Below are 22,200 nucleotides of genomic sequence, written 5' to 3' on the forward strand. Positions count from 1 at the left end.
CCATGTCAGAAAGTTACCTAATCTTAAATTTATTTAGTATTGTGTGTTTGTGCACACATGCATAGTTGAGTACTTGGCATTTAATAACTAGTTTCACATCTGTTACAGTATTTTTTTTTTTTTAGAAATATGTTTTAGTAAAAGCATATATACATTTCAGGGTTAATTTTGGATTTCAATTCATATCTCACATTTCTTAACAAGCAGTGGTCTCAATAAAGATTCTGACATGTTTAAAATGTATTTACCACGGGTTGAATTTATATACTCATTTTATAGCTTGTAATATAACATGAGATTAAGGAAAGTGAAAGAATACGGGTATGCTGAAAAATACAGATTGTAGTTTAAACTAAAAGCAAAGGACAGCTACTTTGTATGATGAGCAGCCAGATTTTTAAGAAAGCACTTGCTGAAAGAGTTAAATATTTTCCTTTAATAGCAAATGAAGGAATGTCTTTAAGGGGAAAATTACACTTCTTGGTTGCTAATTAATGCAGCATTTAGATCAGAGCATTTCTAGACTGGCAAGGTTTATAGGATATATATCTGGAAACTACATAGTGTTTTCCAAGTGGGAAGATGAAAGAAAACATGAGAACTGCAAGTCAACACAAATCATTTAGAAATAGAAGCAGCAGATGTACTTTGGGGTTTGGTTGGAAGAATTATCAGTTTTCATGAACACATTTTGTTTTTGCATTTATGCCCTTTGTGTTTGAGATGCTCTTTCCTGCTTAGTTATTGGACACATCTTAAGGTTCTCTTTAGTTTGAATACAAGGTTGAAAAGCAGTGTTCGATTTTGCCAGCTGGTTCTTAGCCTCCAAAAAAATTAAAAGGCTTAAGTGCATTAATTGATCTTGGCATGTGAATTTTGACATATACAGGGCCAAAAGAAGCCGAGTCAAGGTCGTTGCTTAGGATTCAGCACTTGCTGAAAGTGACCGTCTCTTTAAATGTAGTACTCTATATACCTTGCTTGCCCAACCTTAGTCCTGGCCCTGCTTAAACATTCATCCTTTATATAAACCCTGCAATTCTGAAGAAACTAATTCTAAAGGAATATATATATGTGGGAGGAAATGCTCTTATTTATCTTAAATATGTACATTGGCCTCTTATTTAGAAGTCTGTTGATAACAAAATGTCAGATTCACAGTAAAAACTTTTCTTTGGATAAGTTGTAACATGACCTTTTTTCTTTCTTTAGACCTGTATGGAGGTATTAGAAGCCTTGTGTGATGGTAGCCTAGGAGACTGTAAAGAAGCTGCTGAAGTTTATAGAGCAAATTGTCATAAGCTTTTCCCTTATGCTTTGGCTTTTATGCCTCCTGGATATGAAGAGGATATGAAGATCACAGTTAATGGAGATAGTTCTGCAGAAACTGAAGAACTGGCCAATGAAATTTGAACATCATTAAACAAGCAAATGGAATGACTTTGGACCATATCTAGTATATAATATTTTTGTCACGCACCTGCTGCATTGCTCTGACTTAAACAGAATGAGAAGAGTAAATGTTCTTGCCTTCAAATAGTGTTTTAAGTTTTTTATCCTGCTGAGAAAGTATATATAAAATACCTAACATATTACAGGATATAGGTTCAGTTTCTTAAAAAATTAAAAGCTGCTAAAATTGAGGGGTTAAAAAAAAGAGACCTATCTTCTTCCTACCTACCTACCCATGTTTTTAAACTAATTTATATAAAATCTGGAGGCTGTTACAGCTAACAAAGCAGGTGTGTGGCAGAAATATTACTTTAAATTTGTCTTGTGAGATTTTACTATATCTCAGACAGCATAAATGCTGTTTTAGCACTGGATTCTTTCACTGAGCACAAAGAGTTGTTGGGGCTTTAGCATCTGACTGGTTTTGTTATGGGGTTGATTCTGGCCATAGGAAGTATGCAAATGTGAATCACTATTTACAGAGAAACCTACAACAGATGCTTGATGTTGTAGAAGCTGGGACATAGAGATACCAAGCAGAATTCTAAGAAACCTAGAGGGTGTTCAATACGCTTGTGTTTCCAAAATTCACTGTACATGATCAGTTTGGCGTTCTTGTACCACAGTTTTTTTAACTGAAGATACCAGTTGGAACAATCAATTTTAACTAAAACTTGAAGAACTAAAATAACAATGCAACCCTTTCAGCATTGTTTTGGCCAAACTTGTTAAAACTGTAATGCAAGAACCAAATGCACTGTGATAATGGCACCAACTAATTAGCAAGCATGAATTTTTTCACCCAGAGTGAAAAAAGGAAATCTACCATGGCTTGAAGTTAAAGAGCAGAACTCCTGACTACCATTCTATGACTGATCAAGAGACTAATAGTTAAAAAACCTCAGCAGGCCTTGTTCACGATATGCAGAAAAAAGTGCTGCAGTTTAGATACCTCTGGAATTTTTCCACAGTGTCACAGGTTTGTAATACTTGAAGCCCTACATTTCTAAGAATATATTTCTTGCTCAGTTGTTTCAGGCAAGCCCAAGACTTTGTAATTTTTAAAGGGCCCAAGATTTTTTTTTTCAATAACAGACCAGCTTCTTTTTCCTGCAGTTACAGATGTAATTTCCTTTTTGTTGTCAAAATGAGGTACCAAATATGATGCAATAAATTGTTTTGAAAAACAGTTGTGTGAATATTTCAACTAATCTGTGTTGGGCTTCTGTGAAAATATACAGGTGGAAACAGAGGTTGCAAGCCAGAGGCGCTGTAGTATGCTGGAAGGCTAGTGCAGATGGGGGCTCTGCAGAATGGTCTAGTGCTGGTGTCAGGGAGTTCCGCAGTGCAGGTGCAGGGGGTGCAGGGTCACTCCAGCAGACTTCACTCAGGGCTGGGATGGCCGCAGGTACTATGAATGCAATTTGTAATTAATAATTTGAAAGGAAAACAACTATTATTTTGATTGAGGAAGTGAGCCTTAATATGTTAAATCTATACACTGAGAACCAGCCTTTGGTTCAAGGTTCTCACTGTATTTGCAAGATCTGAACAAATAAGATTAAGTGAATCAGTTGTATGTGTAATTGGCCTTTTTTTCGGTACCGTTATGGGAAGTATATTCTAAAGGGAATTTTTAGGAGACCCAATCTTTCCACTGATTGGACAGTTGTGCTAAACTCAACCTTTCATAGTACATTCCTGCATTCCACATCCCAGTCTAATAATTCAGTGATGTAAAGAAAAGTACAAACTGAACTAGAGTGCTTTGTTATGTTTTATTAACTGGCCTTGTCTCAGGAACATCTTAGCAGATGGCAAAAACGCCAACATTTTTTTCAACTGTGAGTGGCAGCTGAAGTTCTTACTGTTGGGAAAGAACACTAGTGCTACCTCTGCCACTAATGAGGTGATTGGAGGAGGCATCAGCCATATGATAGGGGATGTATGTGTGAATTATGTTTAAATTCTACTGTATATTGAAATGGAATTATATTTGTTTTGACAATGTTGAAATGATGTAGATTGTCTTAGAATGAATATTCATAAGTACTCAACTCTCGATGCAGATGCCACCGGTGAGGAGTTAAATTCCTAATACATATATTGTAATTCCAACCCAGTTTTACTGGAACTATTGAATAAATATTTTATTTTCTTTCAGGTTTACTCGATAGTGGATACATTGTCTGGTGTTAGGGGACCTTGACAGGGTCCATTTTATGTCCAGACATCACCCCTAAAACATTGTACTGTACTATTTTGCCCTGAATAGTATCAATGGGGTCATCTCATTTGCCTCATTTACTCTATTAATTCCAAATGATACTGTGGGGGGAGGGGGGAAAACAGGGTTAGAAAACAAGTGGAAAAGAGAACGCGGTGATGTTATAATCTAAACAAGTGCCTTATGTTTATTGCTAAGAACTGGTGTTATCAACCCTTTTGAGAAGAAAGGGTCCCTTGACCTGTATTAACATAGGAAAGTAAAGTTCTTTCTGATTTTCTTCATATTTACTACTCTTGTCATTTCTCATTTAAAAGTTAAAGTCTGAGTAGGTTAGTTTACTCAACTTTAGATAGTTGCATCATACATTTTCAACATTTTTCTGTATCTATTATGCACAAGAATAAAGTGTGATCTTTAATAGCATGACTAAAAGTAGCCCCAGCATTAGTGAATAGCTTTCCCATGAGTTGTACGGGCCCTTGTTTTTCACAGAACTGTTTGTCTTCCATGGTGTGTTGCTGTTAGAGCTGTGGAATGAAAGCTGTGTTGATCAGAAGAGACCAGGGAAGTGTGGTCTAGATTCAGGTAGGTTGTGATAAATTCAGGGAAGTCTCTTCTGCACAATTTCTAGGAATATTCTAGTTGCCACGTGTAGCATCTGTTTAGAAAAAAGTAAGTGAAGTATTGGATTTTCCTACAAGATACCTATATACCTGTCTTAGTAATTACCAGCCTTAACTTTTGAAATTACTCAAGAGAATTCCAAGAAAGACTGACCCTTTAGATGGGAGATAGTCTTGTTGTGGCTCATGCTCCATTTCTTTAAGTTACAGACAGGCTTTCTTGATACCATTCTAGATCTAAACTTCACCGAATCCACTGCCAATACAAAGTCCTAGGAAATGGCTATGTTGCGCCATTAGAAGCTGAAAACTTAAGTTTTTGATGGTTGGAAATCTCACAACTTGTAGCAATAAAACATTTTGGAAAAGGTTATTTGGACCTTTCAGTATGTGACCTTCAAGAGGGATGTTGAAATAAAGTATTCTTAGTATGCAGGAAGTTGTGAGGAAAATGCTCTTACTTTGATAAAACAGAAAAATTAGACATGCTCTAGATTATACAGCCTACTTAACACTGCTACCTCCTTAGAGGGACATACCCCTCTTGCGATACAGTAATGGGCAGAGGAAAGGGAGCAGTATGTTGTAGGAAAGAGGGTCTAAAGGCTTCCAGCCTCTCAGTTTATCCAGTTGCCTTTGAAGTGATGCCATCTTGGAATTGTAGCAAGAAAAAAGAATTGGTACTATTTAAATGAAAACTTTACTAAATTGTTGATTAAAGGCAAGCTTGGCATCTTAATCTTTAGTGCTCTTTATAGAGCTCTATTTGCCAAAAACAATATAGGCTTTGTCTCAAGGCTGCTTGCAGCAAAAGTAAAGTTGATACTGGGCTCTCTAACAAGACCAGTGCACGTCTTACATTTTTATACCAGGTTTTTCTTTGTGTCTACATTAAGGGCCGATTATTTCATACAAATGGTATAACTTCCTAATTGAAAAATTGATAGTGATGAATAATGATGGAAATTTTTTAATCTGTTATACAAAGATTTCTGCTGTTGCTGAATCTTCAGCTTGGCCTCAATAAATACAAATTATTGTCTCCTTTAGAAACAACATAGGAGTGAAGAGATTTTTGGAATATGTTCTAGATCCCATGGTTTGTGTTGAGTCAATCATTACACTTGCTTGATCACCTGTACTTTGTGTAACAAACAAAAGCCCCTCCATGTCATTCCATGGCTATTTTTACAATCAATTATGGTTTCCTACCATTGGGCTTTCATAAACTTGCCACTAGTTTACTTTGTAAGTTTACTGGGTCCATTTTCTAGTGCTTAATGTCTCATTGCAAGTAGGATAGGGTTTTCTATCCAAAACTCTGGTGTTTCTTCATTAATGATGAATAACTAAATTAGCTACCATCTCCCTTCTTGTGAACCACCTTTTTTAAAAATATATATATTTTATTGATTTTTTACAGAGAGGAAGGGAAAGGGATAGAGAGTTAGAAACATCAATGAGAGAGAGAAACAGATCAGCTGCCTCCTGCACACCCCCTACTGAGGATGTGCCCACAACCAAGGTACATGCCCTTGACCAGAATCGAACCTGGGACCCTTGAGTCCACAGGCCGACGCTCTGTCCACTTAAGAGCCAAACCAGTTAGGACTGAACTACCTTTTTGCCTTCAAGGAGTCATTGCTGGTTGATTACTTTCAAAATGAAAAGGGGGCCATTTATAACAGATCTGTCTCCTAGATCCTTTAAGTTCTGAACTGTGGAATACTAAATACTAATTCTTCCCTTTATTAACAGTAAAAAAAATTACTATGCATTAATAACAATAATAGAAGCATTCAGAAACACATTGAGCTAGCATTGTTATACTGTTTACATTATTTGCTCCGATGTTCATTGAAAAGGACAGAAAAATAAGCCAACTGCTTCACTTGTATTTTTTTATAACTTAAAAATTTTACTTCAAGAGCCTAGTTGTTATTTCAAGCATTCAGTTTCACAGCATTTTTCTGACAAATGTCTAATTATAATATGAAGTTAAAAATGATTAATGCTTTGGTTCAGACTCATGTAAATCCATTTCTAATGTAATGTATGAAATTTCAGGATTTACACGGTACATTTTAGTATAAAGGTATAGTGACTAGGAAAATACATAGTGGATATTCAAATTCTTGTTAAATTTGCTGTAAATATTAATATTGCTCTACAGATTGTAGAAAATAGCAATAAAGTACTATTAACTTTCAGGTCACCTGTAAAGGCTCACAAATTTTTTATCCCTTATGTGTTGAAGTATTCCCATTTATCTTCCCCTTGTCCCTCTCTGTTGGGCTTTAGGAATTTCTTCAAAATAACAGATTCATTATATTTAGGTCGAATGGATTTCTCACATCTAATTTTTGTGTCGTGTCTCCCCCCCGCCCCTTGGTTTATCATGAATGGTTGTGACTGGCCTTGTAGGAAGCAAATGACTGGAAGACCATCCTCTAACCTTTCTCAGTTGCCTGTTCATTGTGGCATTTAGTTGGCAGTAAATCTATTCATCCTTCATGTCTTTAGCAACTAACCACCCAAGTAACATGTTCAGTGGAATTAAGTTACTACAAAGGTTGTCACTCAGTAATTGTTTCTCATCTTTCAAACAATGTGAGGCGAGTGTCACACACCAGCTACTTGGAGAGCTGTTTTCTGCAGTCTAGTATCTCTACTTTTAATCATGGCAAAAAAGACGGTAGGGATCTACAGGTTACTTCTAGATACGATCTACAGCCAGTGTTCATCATAAGTAGTTGCTATGCTCCACCATTGGCCTCTATTTAAGATAGACAGTTGAGTCCTCTTAAGTCAGACAACCCTGGTTGTGTATTGGAATCCCAGGGGAACTATTCTAAAAACACAAACCTCGATGCCCAGGTCTACCCACAAAGATTTTGATTTAAATGATCAGCTTCTTTAGAATCACTACTCCAGTTATTCTAAGTTGCATCCAAGGTTGAGAATCAGTGTGTTTGCTTAGAAAGAATTTTAAAACATAGTATTGGTTTTTTTTTCTCAAAGAGATCAAAGAGGCAAAATACTATGTAAGGATGAAAAGTAACTCCCCCATTTCATATTAAGGGAAAGAACTTGTATTTGAATTTTCTGTTAAGAGCAGCTGGTTAGTTTTAAAGTGCATGCTTTTTCTTACCTAAATCACCTCTTCAAGGTTCTGTTGGATGTCATGGTAACTTGTCTCCGTTGAGGCAACTGTTGAAATGTAATTACCATAGGTAGATGCTTGAGTTTTTTGAGTGGATGAGAACCAAAGCAAAGCACAGATAGCAGGCTTTTAGGTACTTCTCCTTGAAGGACGGCATTTTTTATAAACGAATGAATTACTGTTACAAATCAGATGTGGAAGCAACCGTGATTCTGGGACCCACAATTTCAATGTTGGCCTATAGGTATAGAACCTGGAAAGGAGGCTGACATGCTACGGAATCATATATCAAACTAAATCTGCTTTAGAGCTGTTGAAATAGTATTCTGGACAGATGTCCCAAATCTACCCAATCTATTATTTTTTCTCTTGTAAAATAGGAATTGTTTTTCATAGCCTACCCCTCAATTCTGTCTAGTTTACTCTTGACTAGTTAAAGAAGTTGATGAGTGACCCTGGTAGTGTTGACACTGTTCACATTCTTTTTATTTATTTATTTTTTTTATTGATTTTTTACAGAGAGGAAGGGAGAGGGATAGAGAGTTAGAAACATCGATGAGAGAGAAACATCAATCAGCTGCCTCCTGCACACCTACTGGGGATGTGCCGGCAACCAAGGTACATGCCCTTGACCAGAATCGAACCTGGGACCCTTGAGTCTGCAGGCCGGTGCTCTATCCACTGAGCCAAACTGGTTAGGGCAGGCATATAGTTTTTTTTTTTTTTTTATTAAGTCTTTATTGTTCAGATTATTACAGTTGTTCCTCTTTTTTCCCCCCATAGCTCCCCTCCACCCGGTTCCCACCCCACCCTCTGCCCTTACTGCCCCCCCCCCGAAACTGTCCTCATCCATAGGTGCATGATTTTTGTCCAGTCTCTTCCTGCACCCCCCCCCAAGAATAGTCAGTCCATTCCCTTTCTATGCCCCTGATTCTATTATATTCACCAGTTTATTCTGTTCATCAGATTATTTATTCACTTGATTTTTAGATTCACTTGTTGATAGATGTGTATTTGTTCATAATTTGTATCTTTGCCTTTTTCTTCTTCTTCCTCTTCTTAAAGGATACCTTTCAGCATTTCATATAATACTGGTTTGGTGGTGATGAACTCCTTTAGCTTTTTCTTATCTGTGAAGCTCTTTATCCGACCTTCAATTCTGAATGATAGCTTTGCTAGGTAAAGTAATCTTGGTTGTAGGTTCTTGCTATTCATCACTTTGAATATTTCTTGCCACTCCCTTCTGGCCTGCATAGTTTCTGTTGAGAAATCAGCTGACAGTCGTATGGGTACTCCCTTGTAGGTAACTGACTGTTTTTCTCTTGCTGCTTTTAAGATTCTCTCTTTGTCTTTTGCTCTTGGCATTTTAATTATGATGTGTCTTAGTGTGGTCCTCTTTGGATTCCTTTTGTTTGGGGATCTCTGCGCTTCCTGGACTTGTAAGTCTATTTCTTTCACCAGGTAGGGGAAGTTTTCTGTCATTATTTCTTCAAATAGGTTTTCAATATCTTGCTCTCTCTCTTCTTCTGGCACCCCCATAATTTGGATGTTGGTTAGCTTGAAGTTGTCCCAGAGGCTCCTTACACTGTCTTCATATTTTTGGATTCTTTTTTCTTTTTGTTTTTCCAGTTGGGTGTTTTTTGCTTTTTTGTATTTCAGATCTTTGACTTGATTCTTGCGATCCTCTGGTCTGCTGTTGGAACTCTGTATAATATCCTTTATTTCAGTCAGTGTATGCTTAATTTCTAGTTGGTCCTTTTTCATAACCTCGAGGGTCTCACTAGATTTCTTGAGGGTCTCACTAAACTTATCGGCGGTTTCTAGAAAATTCTTGAAAAACCTTAAAAGTGTGGTTTTAAACTCTATATCCTGTAGTTTGCTTTCCTCCATTTCTGTCATTTGTGACCTGTTTCTTTGTCTCCGCATTTTTTATGCTTCCCTGTGTTGATAGAGTGGCTTTGTGTGCTAGGTGTCCCATAGGGCCCAGTGGCTTAGCCTCCCCAATTACCTGAGGTGGGCACTCTTGGTGCATCTCTTTGTGGGCTTTGTGCACAGTCTTGTTGTAGTTAAGCCTTGATTGTTGTAGGTATCACTGGGAGGAATTGACCTCCAGGCCAATTGGCTGTGGGAATCAGCTGTGTCTACAGTGGGAGAACTTCTGTGCTGGAGACACCCTTCTGGGGCAAGACTTGCTTCAGTGGGGCTTTAGTGCTCACTGAGTCTGCCCCCTGAGTGTGTCCCTTATGGATCTGAGGAGTTGTAATCTGGATGGTCCCACTCTGACCACTGGGTACACTGGCTCTTGGATCTCTAAGGAGGTGCTAATTTAGCCTCTACCTGAGGCTACCCGGCAGGAGCTATAGAGAGATCTGCAGATTCCTCTTCTTTGTTTGGGGTTTGGAGGTTCCCAGATGAGGCCCAGCTGTGAAGCAATGCAAGCAGCTGTGGGGCCTTGGGCCTTCTTTTGGAAGTTCTGGGTCTCTCTCCTGTTCCCATTCTTGAGTTGACAGAACATGGATAGTTTTCCCTCACCTTGGCAAACTGGAAGGTTTAAAGTGTTTTAGTCTCTTCATATAGAAGATCTGCCTTATGCTTTCCTTACTTTTCTCTCATCCTGTGACTAAATGCCAAATTTCTGGTATAAACCCTGTGGCTTGATGGACAACAATAGTATGATGTAGTTAAAAACAAGCTTTAAGTCAAAATAGAACTAGGTTTAAATCTTGGCTCAGGTTCTTTAGGCAAGATGCTAAGAATTTCTTGTTCATATAGTTGTTGGAAGGATTAAGTCACATGGCATATGAAGTGATTACCACAAGCATTAACTATAAATATTCATTATAAATAGTAAGCATTCACTATATTTTTACAAAAGGATGTTCTTTACTGTTTGTCAATATTCTAGTTGATTATTTTTAGTCTACTGCAGTATATTGCGCCAGCATATTCAGGAAATGTATAGTTTATAATCTTTTCCTAGATACCAACAACTCAACATTTGATTTTTCCCCTAGTATTTTACTTAACATGTGCTTGTATGTACACTATTTTGCCTTTTCAAGAGGAAACCACCTGTGATTCCGCCATTCTCCATCAACATTTTGAGATTCATGGAAACTTACTAGTGTTAGTGAACTTGGCAGATTTGTCACTGCTGTTTAAAATTATTGAGGATGTGAAATAAAGCCAGTTCCAGTGTCCCTCCTTTTATCCACACAGTAGTTACTGAATGCCTACTACCTCCAAGAACTATGTTTCATATTGGGGATATATGACATACAGTACATAGTCTTTGCTCTCACATTTTTCATAGGCTGGTAAAGGAGACAGACAAATCAAGAAATGAATGCAACAGCAATATGTAACTCCCTAGCAGTCAGTACACATTTCTGTTTGTTTACTTAAGTTTGGAAAGATAAAGATGAGTTTCCTGGACAGACAAAAGATACTATGTGGCTGAAGGCACAGACATGAAATGAGGTCGTATATTCAGGGATTTTATGTGAAGTAGTGTGAATAGAATCTGGGAAAGAGGCTGGGGCTCAGAGTAAAGAGAGATGCTTAGATGATTTACTTACTAAAAGGCTAGATTTGGCTTTGTGTAAGCAAAGGACAGTTATTGGAGACTTAGGGAAGGATGATTGAGAGAATTGTGCTACTAATGTGAAGGGGGAGATGCAGAGCACGATTGGAGGTGCCAAGACTAATTAGGAGACTCAAGTTGAGCTAATGAATAATAGTTATCAGTATATGCCAGGCATAGTATTTTGCATCTGTTAGCTCACTTAATCCTTAAAAAAACCCACGTGAGGTAAGTAGCACTCCCATTTAACAGAACACTTAAGGATCATAATTTGCCTATGGTCACACAACTTGTAAATGATAAAATTCTGCATTCAAGCCAGGTGTGTCTAACTCCAGGGTGCTTACTTCTGATCAATATAACCTGCAAGAAGTAAGGACAACAACAGTTAAGTATGGAGAGGAGAGCAAGATGTACACAAGATACTAAAAAGCTGTTACCAACATCAGCTGACTGTGTTGGAAGAAAGTGGGTAGTGAATGGAGAAGGAAAAGTTAACAATGATGTCCAGAGTTTTAACAAAACCCTGTTTGTCTTTGTTTGAATATCCTTTTTATTGATTTCAGAGAGGACGGGAGAGGGAGAGAAAAACATCAGTGATAGTGATGAGAGAAAACCATCAATTGGCCGCCTCCTGCACACTCCACACTGGGGATCAAGGCCATATCCCAGGCATGTGCCCCGACTGAGAATTGAACCTTGACCTCCTGGTTTATAGGTCAATGCTCAACCACTGAGCAACACTGGCCAGGTTGTTTTGTTGTTTTTTTACGTTCTTATTGATTTGAGAGAAACATCTCAAGTGGCTGCCTCCTGCATGTCTCCTACTGGGGATCAGCCCAAAACCAGGGTGTGCGCCCTGACCAGGAATCAAACCAGCCAATTCTTGGTGCTTGGAATGACACCCAACCAGCTGAGCAACACTGACTGGGCTAAAACTGCTTTGGACGGTATCATTAAACTACCGTAAGAAGTGGGAAGATGCCCTAGCCGGGTTGGCTCAATGGATAGAGCATTGGCCTGCGACTGGACTGAAGGGTTTTGGGTTCGATTCTGCTCAAGGGCATATGCCTGGGTTGCAGGCTTGATCCCCAGTAGGGGGCGTGTAGGAGGCAGCCAATCAATGATTCTCATCATTGATGTTTCTATCTCTCCCTCTCTGAATCAATTTTAAAAAAGTGGGAAGAAGAAATTGAGGGGGAAAGTGAGGTCCTTTTCAGACATAAATTTTAGATGCGTATGGGACATGTAAAAGTCCCAGTAAGATGTGTAGTTGACAGCTAGATATGGGTGTGAAACCTAGAATACAGGTGATTGAAGAGTGAGTTGTGAGTGGTGTGTGTGGTCTGGACAAGACTGCTCAAAGAGGATGAGCAAAGATGACACAATTAGCCCTAGCTGGTTTGGCTCAGTGGATAGAGCGTTGGCCTGCGGACCAAAGGGTCCCAGGGTCTATTCCGGTCAAGGGCACATACCTAGGGTTGTGGGCTCGATCCTCAGTAGGGGGCATGCAGGAGGCAGCCAATCAATGATTCTCTCTCATCATTGATGTTTCTATCTCTCCCTCTCTCTTCCTCTCTGAAATCGATAAAAATATATTTAAAAAAAGATAAAAAAAGATGACACAATTACCAACAGAAGCAGGTACAACGAAAATAATTTTATGGTTGGGTCACAACATGAGGAACTGTATTTAAAGGGCCAGAAGGTTGAAAACCACTGAGGTAGAGGAAGAGAGGCTAATAAGAGACAAAGAAATAGCAAAAATGTAGTAGATGATATCAGTATTGAGGAATCAAAGTTTGTTTTTTTAATATATCTTTATTGATTTTAGAGAGGAAGGGAGAGAGAGAGAGAGAGAAACATCAGTGATGAGAATCACTGATTGGTTGCCTCCTTTACCCCCCCAACCCTCCCAACAAGGGATCGAGCCCACAACCTGGGCACGTGCCCTGACTGATAATTGAAGCGTGACCACCTGGTTCATAGGTCGATGCTCAACCACCAAGCCACATCGGCCAGGCCAAAGTGCTTTTTTAAAAATCTTTTTATTGCCCTAACCGGTTTGGCTCAGTGGATAGAGCATCGGCCTGCGGAATGAAAGGTCCCAGGTTCGATTCCAGTCAAGGGCATGTGCCTTGGTTGCGGGCACATCCCCAGTAGGAGGTGTGCAGGAGGCAGCTGATTGATGTTTCTCTCTCATCAATGTTTCTAACTCTCCATCCCTCTCCCTTCCTCTCTGTAAAAAATCAATAAAATATATTTTTAAAAAATCTTATTGAAAGTATTACATATTTCCCCTTTTTTCTCCCATTGACCTCTTATAGCCCATCCCCATCCCAAGCCTCCATCATCATATTGTCTGTGACCATATATGCATACAAATTCTTTGGTTGACCTCTACCCACCTCTGCCTTCCCTCTGAGATTTGATAGTCTGTTCCATGCTTCTATGTCTCTGGATCTATTTTGTTCAACAGTTTATTCATTAGATTCCACATATGAGTAAGAACACATGACACGTTTTTCTCTGACTGGCTTATTTCGCTTAGCATAATACTCTCCAGGTCCCTCCATGCTGTCTCCAAGGGTAAGATATACTTCTTTTTTACTGCTGCATAGTATTCCATGGTGCAAATGTGCTACAGCTTTCTTGTCCACTCATCTACTGATGAGCACTTGGGCTGTTTCCAGATCTTAGCTATTGTAAATTGTGCGTCTATGAATATAGGAGTGCATACATTCTTTCTGATTGGTGTTTCAGGTTTCTTAGGATATATTCCTAGAAGTGGGATCAATGGCAGGTCCATTATTTCATTACTTAAGGAAATTCCATACTGTTTTCCATAATGGCTGCATCAGTCTGCATCTCCATCAGCAGTGTACTAGAGTTCCCTTTTCTTTACATCCTTGCCAGCACTTGTCATTTGTTGGTTTGTTGATGGTAGCCATTTAGGTCCTTTGCCCATTTTTAAAAAAATATATTTTATTGATTTTTTACAGAGAAGGGAGAGGGATAGAGAATTAGAAGCATCGAGAGAGAAACATCGATCAGCTGCCTCCTGCACGCCCCCCACTGGGGATGTGCCCGCAACCAAGGTACGTGCCCTTGACTGGAATCAAACCTGGGACCCTTCAGTCCACTGAGCCAAACCGGTTAGGGCTTGCCCATTTTTTAATTGGATTGTTTGTCTTTCTTTTGTTAGGTTGTATGAGTTCCTTATATATTTTGGATATTAACCCTTTATCAGATGTATTATTGCCAAATATGTTCTCCCATACTGTGGGCTCCCTTTTCAGTTTGATGGTGGTTTCTTTTGCTGTGCAGAAGCTTTTTATTTTGGCGTAGACCCATTTGTTTATTTTCTCTGTTTTCCTTGCCCTAGGAGATGTATCTATAAACATATTGCTATGAGAGATATCTGAGATTTTGCTGCCTATGGTTTCTTCTAGGATTTTTATGGTTTCATGTCTTACATTTAAGTTTCTTTTAAGTCTCTAACCATTTTGAGTTTATTCTTGTGTATGGTGTAAGTTGGTGGTCTAGTTTCATTTTCTTGCATGTATCTGTCCAATTTTCCCAACACAATTTATTGAAGAGAATGTCTTGACTCTATTGTATGCTCTTGCCTCCTTTGTCAAATATTAATTGATCATAATGGCTTGGGTTGATTTCTGGGGTTTCTTCTGTTCCTCAAAGATCTCTAGGGTCAAACTCAAGATTCCACCTATTTGGTAACATTTTACAAGTCTGAGTATCAAATATTGGCAATGATATTGATAACACAGGAACTTTCAGACCCTGGGAGTAAAACAGATTGTCATTATAAGGGTACTTAGCAATATTCTTTTACTAAAATTAAATGTGCATATCTTATGAACCAGCAAGTTCACCCTGTAAACATTCCTACACATTTGCCAGAGAGATGTGTCAGAATGTTCATCACAGTATTGTTTATAGTAATGAAATCTGAAAATAAAAGGTAACATGAAAATAAATAAATTGTGCCATATTCATTTAATGGAGTGCTGTACAGCTAAAACGAATAAGCTGGCAACAAGTGAATTGAGGATTACCCTCCAAAACAGTGGTGAGCCAAAAAAAAGTTAAGTTAGATGGCATCATATTGTATATCTTGTATGTAAATTTTTGAAAAATTTAAAACAATACTAAGTATGGTTTACGGATATATTCACGTAAAGTAAAAGTTTAAAAAACAGACTTGGGAGTTTTAAACAAAATTCAGGGCAGTAGTTCTGTTCAGAGAAGGGAGAAGCATGTAGTTGGCCTATAATTTTTATTTCTTTTAAAAAAAATATATATTTCTTTATTGGTTTCAGAGAGGAAGGAAGAAGGAGAGAGAGATAGAAACATCAATGATGAGAATCATTGATCGGCTGCCTCCTGCACGCCCCCTACTGGGTATTGAGCCCACAACCCAGGCATGTGCCCTTGGCCGGAATCAAACCTGGGACCCTTCAGTCCGCAGGCTGACGCTCCATCCACTGAGCCAAGCTGGCTAGGGCTAATTTTAATTTCTTAAAAAGCATGGTTGAGGTAAATGCAGCAAGGGTTAAGAAGATTTGGTGTTTTTGTTAATTTTCTGTTTATATGGGATGCTTTTAAAAAAGTAAAACAATTTTTTAAAAATTTCCATTGAAAAAGTAGGTGGACAAAAATACTAAATACTAATTCACTCAGAAACTACAATTGAAACAAGAGCTACTTATTTTTTCATACTCTCCCAAAAGGTCAAGGGCACTTTTACTGATTTATCGAGAATGAGAAGATGCAAAGCAGGAGGAAGAGTACCAGGATGTGTAATACCAGTTTTCAGGAGGAAAAGAGGTTCCAATAATATCTAAAATGTTCTCTACGCCTTATAATTTTCATAGCGCTCATATGTAGGTATTATTTCCCTTCTTTACAGATGAAGATATTTATCTTGGAGTCTTAGACGACTTGCTAGCGTTTATTGGATTTTGAATTAGGAAGCCCTTCATCAAATTAGTGGCAGAGAGCCAGGCCAAAGTACCCGTGTGAACCTTTCCCGGTGTTCATGGTCAGAACTGTGGATGTGAGAGCAGGAACTTGAACCCAGGTTTTTCATTTGAAGGCAAACTAAATGCTTTGTTCCTGGATCCCATTATTCTGCCTGGAGAGCTATTACTGAAGTTAAATGCCTTGTGCTATTTACCACTTTCTTAGAAGAAAAAATTGTTGAAATGGCATTTTCTAAACGATGTGTTTTTACATAACTTGTCTATCCTTTCTTAATTATTCAACATACTTTATGCTGACCCTGCTGCATGTCTCAAATCTATCTTTTTTTCTCCCCATGACCTCCTGTTAATGCTGGCATTTGGACTTCCTTTCACACTGGGGAAGTGGATCTTTAAGATGGTGAAGTATCTAAGAGCATTTACCAGTTCCATGAGTTACAAACTACCATCTCCATATCCCTGAAGTGAAAGACAGTGCCCTGCAAGACACACCACTCCGACAGAGAAGAGCCAGCTGGGAAGCGGCCAAGATGCATGTGACAGGCGTACTGATTATTAGCGATTGCCAGGCCATCTTGCTAAAGTGGTATAATTAGGAACCAAGAAAACAGGGTCTCTCTCTCCTTAGCTTTCACCCCAACTACGTACAGTGTTATATGCTTCAGGCCACAGAGTGAGGCCTGAGTAACATGAGGGACAATAGCACCATGACTGAGAACTATTATAAACTCGCAAACGCTCATGTTTATTAGGCTTTTAACTGTGAAATTTAAAAATGAGCAAGACTTTTAAGATTTACCCACTTTATTTTTTAAAAATATATTTTCATTGATTTTTTACAGAGAGGAAGGGAGATGGATAGAGAGTCAGAAACATCGATGACAGAGAAACATCCATCAGCTGCCTCCTGCACACCCCCTACTGGGGATGTGCCCGCAACCAAGGTACATGCCCTTGACCGGAATGGAACCCCGGAGCTTCAGTCCGCAGGCCGACGCCCTACCCACTGACCCACACCGGTCAGGGCAAGATTTACCCACTTTAAAAAAGTCCGCTCTTCCTAGCAGAATCTCCTTCAACTATCAAGTCTGGAGGTTCTGGGGTTATTCAGTTAAGAAAAGTAACAGATACTGCAGTTACATGACGGTCTCTCCAACTGCCAGCTGAAAATACAAAACTCATAACCAACCATGACCAGCGTCTGCAGTGATTTTTCACAAATGGTGCTGAACTGTTTCACACTGGTAAAGGGTTCCAACGGACAATCCTTACAGAAGCAATTTCTCCACCAATTTACTCATCTGCGGAATAACAACGAGCTTTCCGTCCACAGTCCAGAGCTGACCATCCCACCCGCTGCAGTCCCGGTCGCTGTCCCGACTCCCGCGGTGCAGAGCGCGCGGAGGAGGCGGGGGGCGCCGCCGACGCCCCCAACAGCGGGCCCGGGGCCGCGCCTCCACCTGCCCGTCCCGGGAAACCCCAACGACACGTCGACGACCGCGTCCCGCTCGGCGCCCGAGCTTCGCGACCACCTCGCGGACCCGCCCCAGGCGCGCGCCCCCGGCAGAAGTTCGCCCTCTCGCGAGAGAGCCGGGCGGCACCTCCTTCCTCTCGGCAGCCGGTCCCTCCCCGCCCCCAGACCGACTGCGCGGCGGCCTCCGGAGGGCGGAGGCCTCGGACGTGGCGGGGCCCGGCCAACCAGGGTGCTGGTGCTGGGCCTGGGCCGCCCCACGGGGCCCTCGGCAGGCTGGCCTTGCGCGCCGCGGTCTAGTCCCCCGCAGGACCCGAGCCCTCCCAGGTAGACGGGCGCGGGCCCGGGGGTCGCTGGGGAGCAGCCGCGGGCCGGGCGGTGGGCGCCTCACCTGCGCGGCGGGGGCGGGGCGGGGCGGGAGGTGCGCACGCGCGCGCCCTGCCCGGGGCGTGGCGGCTCCAGCGACGCTGCGCAGCCAGCCGAACGCGCTCGCTCGCTCGCTCGCTCCCGGTGGTGTAATTTCCCCGCGGGTCTGCCTCTCCTTCGCTCCGTCGCCGTTCGGGGCGGGTCCGGAGAATGGCCTCGGAGATAGAGTCGTCGCTGGAGGCGAGCTTCACGGCCAGCGGAGCGCTGTCAGGGTCCTCGGTGTTTCTGCCGCCGGCGCGCTCCCGCATCTTCAAGATCATCGTGATCGGCGACTCCAACGTGGGCAAGACGTGCCTGACCTACCGCTTCTGTGCCGGCCGCTTCCCCGACCGCACCGAGGCTACCATCGGGGTGGATTTCCGAGAACGAGCGGTGGAGATCGATGGGGAGCGCATCAAGGTGAGCAGGTGGAGGACCGGCGCAGAGGAAGGACTCCGGGATGACAGGTGCCCCGGCCCCGCGGTGGGCGAACGGCCCGCACCGTGCAGGGTGTGCGCTCCATCGTTTCACGTGCTGACGTGGAGACTGGAGTTGGGGATGGCAAGGATTTGTATATAGCGAACTACGAAGGCAGTGCTTCCCCAACTTTAATGCCATGCTAATTACACGGGTTTATTTTTATTTTTAAAGGCAGATTCTGCCTTGCTGAGGTCCCAGGTGGTGCAGATGCAGCCAGCCCGTGGACCACACTTTGAGTAGTAAGAGTGTAGGGGGCATCCACTGACTAATTGTCAGTGTCCCATGTGCTGGGAACCAGTGAAGTCAGACCAAAGGAATGTCGCCAGCATGGAAAATTCATTAAATAAATATGATTTATTAAACAGTCATCTGAGCGCTTCCTGAGATTGTGGCAGTAGAGCCCCGTTGCCTTTGAGAAGTGCTTTGCATCCAGTTTTGCTACAATAGTTTCTGTAAAACCGTGAGTTATTTGGAAAAATCTGTTTTCTTGCGGAAAAATTCTTTACATGTTTGTCCCTGCTTGGGTGCCAGAAGCACATTTCTTGGTGCCACCCTCTCCCAATTCTTCTTTAGTTCTTATTGGTGGCTCCTGAGACTAGGGTCACAGAAATAGTGGAGAAGGCAGAAAGCCCAAGGCCAAGACTGGGATTCTGAGGAGCTGGAATAGGGTGTTGGAGAACGAGGATCAGGGACAGGGACAGGGCCTCCTGATGGTATCAACCTTACACACACTTCTTCATTGCAAGCCACCCCCGACTCCTCAGCCATCTGATACCTCCCCTTAAAACACGTGGGCCTGGGAACGGCCCTGCCTTCCTTACACTGCCTTTACTTTTTTGCTTTCAGTTAGAATGCTCATCTTTGCCTCAGTTCCCCGCGGGCTTTGTACTGCATGCCTTTTCCCGCATCCTTGAAGCTCGAACAATTTATTTTTTAGTTCCCTAACTGTTGTCCTACTCCTCACCCTCAAAGGGTTTGTTTAAATGCTAATGATGGTAAAGGAGAAATAGGGTTGAAAACAAGTCAACCTTCTATAGGTCCTTTTGCTGTTTAATTTTCACTTTAATTTTTCTTTGTCCCATTGAAGCTGCCAGTGATGGTCCTTTGGGTGCACTGTATTAGGGAGTCAAGGAAGATTGGGATGCGTTGCGGAGGAAAATACAGAATCAGGAGGGGCTGGATGTTTTTCATCAGAAGTAGGTTAGGCCCAGGAGCCTGTGAGAAAATAATGGGGCTTCCGAGGTGTCAGAGGGAGTTTAGTTTGGAAGAAGCAGGAGTTCTGGGAGAAAGTGCATGGGCTTTGGAGCCCAACTGACCTGGCCCAAATCTGAACCTGTGAAAGGGAAGCAATGAGCTGTGTTCTTAGTAGGGTGACAGCTTTGCCCGAGATGACTGCAGTTTTAAAACTGGAAGTCCCAAATGCCTGACATCCCCTTAGTCTCAGTGAACTGGGATAGTTGGTTACTCCAGTCCTCAAGCAGGTTCCTTATCTTTCAGAATCTATTTTCTTTCCTGAAAATGATATTGTATCAGGCTGGTGAGGATTAGATGAACCATCAGGTTTATACTTGGTAATCTTTTTTTGTTGTTGTTAATTCTCACCCAAGGATGTTCCCCCCCCCCCTTTTTTTTTTGAGAGAGAGAGAGAGAAAGAGAGAGAGAGAGAGAAAGAGAGAAAGCGGGGGGAGTGACAGAGAGAGAGAGAAACATAGATTGATTGCCTCCTGCATCAGCAACAACCAGAGCCAGGGATGGAGCCTGCAACCGAGGTAAGTGCTTTGACCAGAATCAAACCCGGGACCCTTTAGTCTGCGGGCCTTTTGATGCTCTATCCACTGAGCCAAACTGACTAGGGCCATAGTTGGTAATCTTCCCTGGTGGCTTCACATTCCTCTGTCACCATCAGTTCTGAGGCTGCATAACCAGAGAGTGAAGCAGAGCTAAAGCAGGGCGTAGGCAGACAACTGAAGAGGAGAGGAATTACTCCCAAATGGGAGCAGGATGTTTTTAAAAAATAAGTACAAGGGCCATAGCCAGTTTCTCAGTGGTTAGAGCATCAGCCCTCCAACTGAAAGGTCCCAGATTCAATTCCGGTCAAGGGCGCATAACTCAGTTGTAAGCTCAGTCCTCGCTTGCAGGCTCATTCCCCAGCCCTGGTTGGGATGAGTGCAGGAGGCAACCAGTTGATGTATCTCACATCATGTTTCTCTCTGTCTCTCCCCCTCCCTTCCACTCTTTCTAAACATCAATGGAAAGCCCAACCAGCACAGCTCAGTAGTTGAGCTATTAACCATGACCTATTAACCCGTAGGTCATGGTTTGATTCCTGTCAGGGCATATGCCCCGAATGTAGGCTCGATCCCCAGTGTGGGGCATGCAAGAGGCAGTTAATCAATGATTCTCTCTCATCATTGATGTTTCTCTCTCCCTCTCCCTTCCTCTCTGAAATCAATACAAAAATATATTTTAAAAATCAAGGGAAAAATATGCTTGGGTGAGGATTAACAACAACAACAAAAATAATAATTAAAAAAATAAGTAGAGAGAAGGGAGGCGCAGGGGAGGAGTTGAGATTTGATGACCCTTTACCTGTTTCTGGATTGCCTTTTATACTGTAAGATCACAGATGAATCAGGTACAAATTTAAGAGATACTTAACATTGAAAAAATATAAAACATGTCCAGTGTATAAAGTTGAATACTGGGATAAGTACTGGCAGTGATAAGTAAACCATGGCCACCGGTGTGATGAATGTGGAGCACAGAGTTGATCCTTCTGGTTGAAAGGAGTAAGGAGAGCACATTGTTTTTGGGAATTACTCCTCCTGAGCTTCACCCTAACCAGTTACGTTAATAGGGACACGGACACTAAGATTTTCTTCTTTCTAAGGTCTTAGTTACTGACTTTTACCTCCAAATGTAAGATTTAAAACCTTTATTGTTGAAAGTATTAATATGTCCCCTTTTGCCCCATTACTCTCTCCCAGCCCATCCCCACCCTCCAAATGTAAGATTTTAGAGACATTTTTATTGTGGTTGAAAAAACTACAGAAATGTTCTGAGATTTCTGTAGTAGAAAAAGATATGACTATATTGGACACTTTTTTAAAAAGCTTAATTTTTAGTTTATATTGAATTTATTGGGGTGACTGGTTAATCAAATATGTAGGTTTTAAGTGTATAGTTCTATAAATGTCATCTATATATTGTACTAGAGGCCCGGTGCACAAAAATTTGTGCACTCGGCGGGGAGAGGGGTCCCTCAGCCCGGCTTGTGCCCTCTCGCAGTCTGGGACCCCTCGGGAGATAATGACCTGCTGGCTTAGGCCTGCTCCCCGGTGGCAGAGGGCAGGTCCAATCCCTAGGTGCAGCCCCTGGTCGGGCTCAGAGCAGGACTGATTGGGGAGTTGGGGCGCCGCCCCCTGTCATGCACAGAGCAGGGCGGATCTGGAGGTTGCGATGCCACCCCTAGTCACGCTCAGGGTAGGGCCGATTGGGGGGTTGGGGCACCGCCCCCTGTCACACTCAAGGCAGGGTCGATGGGGAGGTTGCAGCGCCACCCCCTGTCACACACAGAGCAGGGCCGATCAGGGGGTTGGGGAGCTCCCCCCTGTCATTCACAGAGTAGGGCCAATAGGGGAGTTGGGGCACCCCCCCCTGTCACACACAGAGCAGGGCCAATCAGGGGGTTGGGGCACTCCCCCCTGTCACACTCAGGCCAGGGCCGATGGGGAGATTATGGCTCAACCCCTTCACACACAGACCAGGGACCGTGGGGGGGGGGGTGTGG

The 22,200-nt window shown here is 41.9% G+C and overlaps 2 protein-coding genes across 4 annotated transcripts in view; both read left to right on the forward strand.

The window, feature by feature from the left end:
* The window catches only part of NAA15 (N(alpha)-acetyltransferase 15, NatA auxiliary subunit), a 70,656-nt gene extending 67,035 nt beyond the window's left edge, over nucleotides 1-3,621 (forward strand). For all 3 annotated transcript variants that reach the window (XM_023754439.1, XM_006081699.3, XM_014455201.2), the window contains one exon: nucleotides 1,213-3,621. In XM_023754439.1, coding sequence (XP_023610207.1) covers nucleotides 1,213-1,413 — 201 coding nt within the window. In that variant the 3' untranslated portion in view covers nucleotides 1,414-3,621. The remainder of the gene's footprint in view (nucleotides 1-1,212) is intronic.
* A 14,391-nt stretch (nucleotides 3,622-18,012) lies between these two features.
* Nucleotides 18,013-22,200, forward strand: part of RAB33B (RAB33B, member RAS oncogene family) — a 13,748-nt gene continuing 9,560 nt past the window's right edge. Inside the window, exon 1 of the mRNA XM_006081701.3 lies at nucleotides 18,013-18,350. Coding sequence (XP_006081763.1) covers nucleotides 18,102-18,350 — 249 coding nt within the window. The 5' untranslated portion in view covers nucleotides 18,013-18,101. The remainder of the gene's footprint in view (nucleotides 18,351-22,200) is intronic.

The sequence above is a fragment of the Myotis lucifugus genome, unplaced genomic scaffold (assembly GCF_000147115.1).
Source record: "Myotis lucifugus unplaced genomic scaffold, Myoluc2.0 scaffold_1, whole genome shotgun sequence".
Taxonomy (NCBI): Eukaryota; Metazoa; Chordata; class Mammalia; order Chiroptera; family Vespertilionidae; genus Myotis; species Myotis lucifugus.